The sequence below is a fragment of the Lycium ferocissimum genome, unplaced genomic scaffold (genome assembly GCF_029784015.1).
Source record: "Lycium ferocissimum isolate CSIRO_LF1 unplaced genomic scaffold, AGI_CSIRO_Lferr_CH_V1 ctg4552, whole genome shotgun sequence".
NCBI lineage: Eukaryota > Viridiplantae > Streptophyta > Magnoliopsida > Solanales > Solanaceae > Lycium > Lycium ferocissimum.
In genome coordinates, this window is record NW_026725699.1 from 882 (window position 1) to 8,815 (window position 7,934).

Below are 7,934 nucleotides of genomic sequence, written 5' to 3' on the forward strand. Positions count from 1 at the left end.
TGAGCCGTAATTCGTACGTCGTCTTGATTAACAATTTTCCAAGAGTTAAACGGAGCGGGATATGTATTTCCTTTTTTGAATTATATTTATGAAAGTAAATAACTTGTAATTTTCTTGCAATTGTCAATTTTTACAGAATGTCAATTTTTGCAATTTTCTCGGGATTTTGAAATTTTAATTTTTGAGGGTGCATCCTTGCTCCTTCTTTTACTCGGGAATTTTGAGAATTAAAATTCGCGTCTTATGAGGTGAAAATTAGGTGTCAACAGATACTTTTGAATATCCTTCTCAGTTGCGACCACAATTTACCATCCTTGCCATTGAAGTTTTATGGCTTGGTGCAGAGTTGACGGGATTGCGCCGGCGGAGTATATCCAGGGTCTTTCTAAGAGCATATTGTAGTTGGCCGTGATTGCCATGACCTGAAATTCTGTTGTGAAAGAGGCAGGTCCAACCTGGATCTGCAGGTCTATCTCTCCAAGAGAATCAGTTAGAGACCCATCAAATCCCCTGACGTTTGTTCCACTATGGCGAATCTTGCCTACGTCGCAGCCATGGTAGGTCAATGTGGTGATAGGGCAAATATTGAGGCCTGATCCAGTGTCCACCAGTACCCTCCGTATTGCTTTACCATGCCATTCCACGGTGATGTTAAGGGCTCTGCCGTGAGCAGTTGATTCTACTGGCAAATCCTCTTTTGAGAAGCAGATTTTGTGTTCGCCGATGATATGGGCTACCAGTTCAGCCAAATCTTCATTGCTTGCACTAGCGGTATGTGTTCATCATCCAACACTCTCATGAGAGCCTGCCTATGTGATGGGGAGCTGGATAGTAAGTACAACAAAGATATTTGTGCTGGTGTTTTCTTCAAATGCTCAACGATGGAGTATTCTCTTGGCTGCATGTGCCGCCATAAATCCTTAGCTTATCCTTCAGTTATTGCCCTCTTTTGGGTGCTTTCTTTCTTTGTAGCATTCTGAGATAACTCTTCAGGAGTGTAACACCTCCCTGAGCGGGTCATGCCCTCAGTCATGGCTGCTTGCACAGTGATTGGCTTTTTGGGCGTGGGAGCAATTTGTTGTGCCGTCTGGGCTACCATGGGTGCTGGAATCAAGGTTTTGAGTCTCAATGTTTCTTTCATGGCTCCCGGCGCTGGGACCAAAACCTTAAAATTTAGACGCTCCTGGAACGTGAGGGAGGTTACTGTGTGTCCCAGGGATTCGACCTTTTGGGGTTCAATGCTCTGCAAGCTTCCCAGTCCTCATTCCTCTCAATCATGTGGACTCCATTGTTTCCATGGTTAGGCAACGGGTTTGTGTTCATATTGGGAGCTGCAGTTTCCAAAGTGATTTCCCTTTTGTCAATCAGATCTTTAATTTTGTGCTTGAGATTTATACAGTCCTCTGTGCTGTGTCCATTTCCTCCTGAATGGTAGGCGCACGTCTAATCAGCCCTATAGAATCTGTTTCCCGATTGGTGGGACCTTCTGAATCAAGTCTGCGGCCAATAGCCTTTCGAAGAGCTGAGCCCTAGGCTCGAGGAGCGTGGTGAATTCCCTTACCGGCCTTCTCTCAAAAGCAGGACGTGAAGCATTGTATGTTGGGGGTGGCGGTTGACTTTGGTAATTCTGGGGTAGTTTATATGCTTGTGGTGGGTTATTTAGGCGGTAATTTTGTTAGGGTGGTGCTTGGTAAGTAGGACCGGGCACACGGACACTAGACGGGGCCGTGTAAGCTGGCACAGTGGTGGTGAAGCTTGGTTGTGCGTAATACACAGGCGTTGGATAATTTATGAGGGGTGTAGTTATGTGGGTGGATTGTGGTTCATTTGGGCTTGGATTTGGAAAGTGGGATATGCTTTCCACGTCCTCTTTCTTCTTGCGGAAGATTCCTGCAGTAGCTTGTCTAGATGACTTGTTGAAGAGACTAACTATTTTCCCGAATTTGAGACCATCTTCTATAGCTTCTCCCATTTTGACGAATTCAACAAACGGTCTTCCAGCCATGGTCAACATTCTGTTGTAAAAATCAGGCTCCTGGGATCTGATGAACACAGAGACTAGTTCTCCTTCACACATTGGAGGCTGTACACGGGCTGTCTTAGCCCTCCACCTGTTGGCAAACTCCCTGTATTTTTCTGTGGATTTCTACTTGACCTTTTTAAGATAATAGCGGTCTGGTACTGTTTCCACATTAAAGCGAAGTCTTTCCTTAAAGGATTCTGCCATGTCTTCCCAGATATGCCATTGATGTATATCTTGAGTCACGAACAATTCAGCGGCTTCTCCGGTCAGGCTACGACTGAATAGTCGCATGATTCAAGGTTCATTTTTCTTTACTCCAACCAATTGGTCACAGTAGGATCGGAGGTGTGCCTTAGGATTCCCTGCCCCATTGAACATCTCAAATTTTGGGATCTTGAACCCTTCTGGCAGGTCTAGGTCCGGATGCCTGCACAGTTCATCATATCTTAGGCCTGTAGCCTTTCTTGCAGACCTGTTGGATTTCTCCAGTAATTCCTCCATCTTTTTCTCCATATCTCTTTCCCACTTATCCTGTTCGGCTCTCCAGGTTCTTTCCATTTCTACATAGTGATCTAGCTCCTTATGCCCTGGGGAGCATTCGTTGGGGATTTTGGGAGTGAAGAATGAGACCTGGTGGGTGGTATGGTTGAGTAGGGCAGTGGTGATTTGCCCTGTTGGTGGAGCTGGACCACGTAATTGTCTTTTCGAGTTAATGAGAATAGGATGAGAAACCTGGTAAAAAGGGACTGAGTGGGTGGTCCCTGGGATTTGACTGTATTTTGTTGGTGGAGGAGTGCGGTAAGAAGGACCAACGTGGTTTGGGTTGGTGTAGTTTAGTGGAGGTGGGATGGTTCCTGCTGGGCATATAGGGAAGTGATTGGGCATTGGTGAGCTCAGGGAAGGGAATGGAGGGGGAGGCCTTTTGTCACGACCCGAGCTACGGGCCGCGACGGGTATCCGGGGCTAACCACCGAACACCACTCACTTACCTGCTTATCTGCTGTTATTCATACTATATGCTCATAATCACATAAAACTGTCATTTTCTGAAATACATTAGCCTTTATAAACATAAGCCCTTCGGCTATCAAAATAATATATATATACATATACATACAAGCCATGGGACCAGACTACCCACACTGCATATCTACGAGCCTCTACTGGAGTACTAGACATATGGACGGGACAGGACCCCGTCGTGCCCAAAATATATATACACAAAAGACTGCCTCAAAATAGCACCTCCGGAATAAGGGAGGGCTCCTAAGATATATCTGCCGATAGCTCTATGGATCGCAACGTCTCCCTGTCTACCTGTGGGTATGAACACAGCGTCCAAAGAAAAGGACGTCAGTACGAATATTATACTGAGTATGTAAGGCATAAACAATAATAGAACATCACTGAAATAGGGGAGACATCCAATGGGGAGCAACTCCGTACCGATCGTATCATAAAAGAAATAGTGCATGCTGACTTACTCTCATAAACATCAGCATGTCATGTATGCATAAGTGTATAAGCTGCCCGACCATTTAGGTGTGGTGGTATAAGCTGCCCGACCATGTAGGTGCGGTGTGAAAATCAATAATATTAGCCCGCGTCCAGGCCTCCCGCGTCCGGGGTACCATCTCATGCCGTCCACTAGTGGCGCTGCCCATGCCATTTGGCCATGGTGTATAGCTGCCCGGCCGTATAGGCGCGGTGTGATATCATCATATGCTCATTACAACATGCTCATTATATGCTCATCATAATACATTTATCATAACTCATCATAACATGCTTATCATAATATGCTTATAGCAATACATACATAGAGACTCATAGATAATCATACTTCATCGGGGTGACGTAAGGTCGTGGACCCCCGATGTCATTTTGAGCATTCATAAGTATTCTTCCTCACCTTGAAGGAACAAGCATAAGGTGAGTGGACATAATGATCAACATCAATGGCTATGGATAGCTTCATTAGCTTAACAAGAGCATCATATCATAGACTATAGCATCTCTAGGCTTAGCTTGACATTATCGTTATCATACTTGCCTTGTCTCTTTTCTCTACCTTACACATCTGCAGCTCCTTATATTCCTAGACTCATCGTCGTTACTATCGTACTCATAATATATAAACTTATCTCTCTCTCGTATGGCTATTCGTGAACGTAGACTCTTAGTTCTTCGGAAATTAGGAGACTCATGGAGAAGGAGGAAATTCATGCCTTGAAGGGAAAGAAACGAACACCATAACTAGGTCTAGCAATAATAAGTAATAGTAAAGGGTCGTATGAAGGTCATTAACTCGTAGGAATCTTGTGCCATAAGTGTTAGGATCTCTAGACTTGGGCTCATCATCATATTCACAACATACCTTCTTAACTTCATCTCACGAGAGCTCTTTATAACATAGACTCATCATTCCGATACATACATATGTAGAGGGGTCATAGAAAGATAGGAGGATTCATACAAGTAGGGTCGTACCTTAGAAAGAAAGGTTGAGCCTTACATACCTTTGTCGTTTAAATACTCGATTGCTTGCTCATCTTCTTTCAATGCACTCGTTAATACCTTCAATGAGATTCGTATCAACATTAGTTAGACAATCATGAGAGCGTACTTACTAAAGTTATAGAAAATTGGGTGGTTTCCTTTGTTTATAGTACTTTCCGCCATATTCCATATCAACTCTCAACATTCACAATGACAATCACCATATCGCTAGCAACAATCGCCATTCACTTACATTATTCACATTTCACAATTCTACTCCAATTCTCCAAAGTCATGACCAAAGTCTATTATCGCGTACTTTCACATACAATACTTATTTCATGTTCTAAATGCCATTTATAACGCATTTATAATCTCAATGTAACCATTTTCACGATTCACTCCAACTACTATTCCACAATGACATTATTCACTCTTTTGTAACCCATTTCCCATACTCTTTTATAATCCAAGTGTTTCAACTTTACAATATTTCAAATATCATGAGAATACCATAAAACATACCTTAGATGATGGAGGAACAAGCCTTGGATGATATTACACCTTTTAGCACAAAACCCTATTTTCACCTTTCTTGGATTTCTTGACTTTGATGGCTTTAATGGAGTTTCATAGGCTTGATTCACTTCAAATCTTGTTATTGATCCTTGATTCTCTTGGTTTCCTTATGGATGAGAAATATGGAAGGTTATAGAGGTGTGGAGAGGTGGGAAACGTTGATGGAAATGAATAAAATAAAGTAGGATCACATTTATAAACTTGGAACATTTCGGCCGTCGGGTGTTCCACGGAGGATTGTTCCACGGTCCGTGGAACCAAATGCTGGCCGTGGAACTGGTCATGGTTCACGACCAGCCAGCCCTTCTCTCTGTGGCAGTTCCACGGACCCATCCACGGTCCGTGGAATATTATATGGGCCGTGGAAGTGGTCGTGGAATTCATTCGCTTCTCCGAAATCGTTCCGTCGCCTCGTTTGGTCTCCAATCCTTATGGTACCTTCTTAACACTTGTTTATCCCTTCATTAGCAACCTAAGGGATTTTATAACTCTTCTCCAAAACATCCTTAAGTCATCATTAGTGCTATACTCGTAGTTTGCCCAACACGCTCAACTTATAACCCGCTTTTCTTAACAACCTTCTTTCCTTAACTCGAATGTCTTCCAAATCTTATTCAGAATCATCAAATGCTAGTTCTTACTTATGAAATCATCGTATAATTCGTATTCCTCATTAGCCTATTCACTGTGCATCAGCGGAAAATTTTCCGGGGTGTAACACTTTTTTTCTCTGTCGAGGCATCCTTGCCCGCATTTGTTGCCTCATTCCTGGCTACCTTTTCTTGGAGCACCGTAACGACAGTCAGTAATGTTGCAATCACATCTTCTTGAGATGATACCTCTTTTGGGTCTTAGGCATCTCCGTCACGGAGAGCAAGCTCAGTTCCGTTATCGGGGGTACCGGTCATCTTCTCTTTGCCTCTGTCTACGAGGGATACTAACGCAGCTTTGGATCTTTTAAAGTATGCCAGCTTTCAGTATCACGCTAATCGGCCTCGTTCTATAAGACAAAAATAACTCGACGGTAGACAAAGTTAGTTACTTATTAAGAGATAAAGGCAAGATATCATACATTGATATTTAAAGCACACATAGCACACAAAGTCATATATTAAGCTTGAATACTTTTGATCCTTTGTTCTAAAGGTTCGGATGTTTATGGGCTTTTGACGTTGGGGTGGATCTTGGTCCAATGGGTTTTATGGCTGACTTACTCTGGCAAACCTTTCCTTGTTACAGAAGTTTGAACAAGGGGGTGAGGGGGGGGGGGATTGTAATTACATTATGTAGGGGCCGAGTATCCCACCAGGGGAAGTCAGGTCCTATTGTAGTTTGTTTACAAAAGAAGGATATATATATTTCTTAAATATCCTTTAAGCTAAACCTATCTAAAGACATCCCCAGACCAGGGTCGGCTGGGGCTTCTCGCGTTTCCCTCCATAGGGACGTCAGGTCAGCGCGGTTCCTTACAATATTTATGGGGGAGAGGGGTAACTTTTTATGTGCAAAAATGGGGACACCTAATATCTATAAAAAATATAGTTTCATGAGTCGCTGTCCTGACGAACTCGCTCTCTCATCCTTCTTCCATCTCAATACTGCGGTGGTAAGATGACACAGATCTCTCCTGTACTGATCTTGTGTTCAAGTTCAAGCTTGACTGCGTGGCACTCTTCTATGTCATGCCCCATAGCTCTTGTATGATACAGGCAAAACTTGTTCTTGTTGGGCCCTAATGGCGCGGGCTCGTGGGTGGGCTCCATAGGTCTAATCTTTCTCAAACTAGCTAGAGTTGAGAATATACGGGCGTACGATTCCTCAAAGGTCGTGAAATTGTACCACCAGATCTGAGTGCCAGCAGTGACTCCTTCCCTAGGGATAATAGGGTCATGAACTAGTAAGGTGTATGGCCCCCACAAAGTTCCAACGATCCTATTATCAATCAGACTATAAATTCTTCTCCTCAACCCTAGACACTCGTTCAGGGCATGACCAGCCTGGTTGCGGTGGAACGGGCACCTTTTGTATGCATACACCAACTCGGGTAGCAGCAACCTAGCCCTAGTCGTGCAGGGCACTCCTGTGGCAACCATTCTTTCATACACTTCCTTATAGGTGACATGCCGTGGGGCCACTCTGAATGGGGAGGAATGGGATTTGAAGGCTATTCCCCACCAAGCAGGTTCAGAAGGACCTACTCTTCTAAAATTTTCTAATTCCATGATGGAGGTCGCAGGTACTAGCATGGGTGGGGGTGCACAGAAGTTAGATCCCTCGTTGGTTGGGGCATAATAATCAGATTCCTCATTAGCATCATTCTTCTCCTCTGCAAACTTAGAAAACATTCCAAATGGTTTTTCTTCCCCCTCAGCCTCTATGTCAATATTCTTTACTTCCTCCTCCTCCTCCTCCATGTTCTGAGGCTCTCCCTTTTCTGGTTCTTCCTCCTTGATGGGTTCAGAGGCTTCCTGTTGGGGCTTCGACTCCTCTTGCGGGTCTGACTCTGTTACCCAATGATCTAACCTAACTCCTTGGCTTTTATTCACTCCTCTCGGAGTTTCCTCTCTAGGCGTCATAGGCCTTCTCTCTAAAGGTATATTATTCAGCACCAAATCCCTTACCTCTTCCGGGACATTCCCGTAGTATTTTTCCTGGGGTATGCCCTCTGGCGGGTTCCCAACCATCTCTAACAGTTGGTCCACTTCCTCAATTTTCCTCCCTATTTCTTGGAGGTGCTTCTCCATTGTAGCACCTTATCTCTCAGCATTTCCGCTGTCTCTCCTAGAGTCCGCGTCTTTGGTTCTCCTTGGTTTACCATTGTAAGTCAACCTTT

At 44.0% G+C, this 7,934-nt stretch overlaps 1 protein-coding gene across 1 annotated transcript; it reads right to left on the reverse strand.

Annotated features, from left to right (window-relative positions):
• Positions 1-422: 422 nt before the first annotated feature.
• On the reverse strand, positions 423-2,077 carry LOC132044460 (uncharacterized; the record flags this gene model as incomplete). The annotated part of the gene is made up of 3 exons (XM_059434938.1): positions 1,711-2,077; positions 1,205-1,424; positions 423-765 (listed from the first exon to the last, which is right to left on the reverse strand). Coding segments are annotated over exons 1-3 (930 nt in total), but the record flags the coding sequence as incomplete, so codon positions are not given.
• Between the last annotated feature and the right edge of the window lie 5,857 nt (positions 2,078-7,934).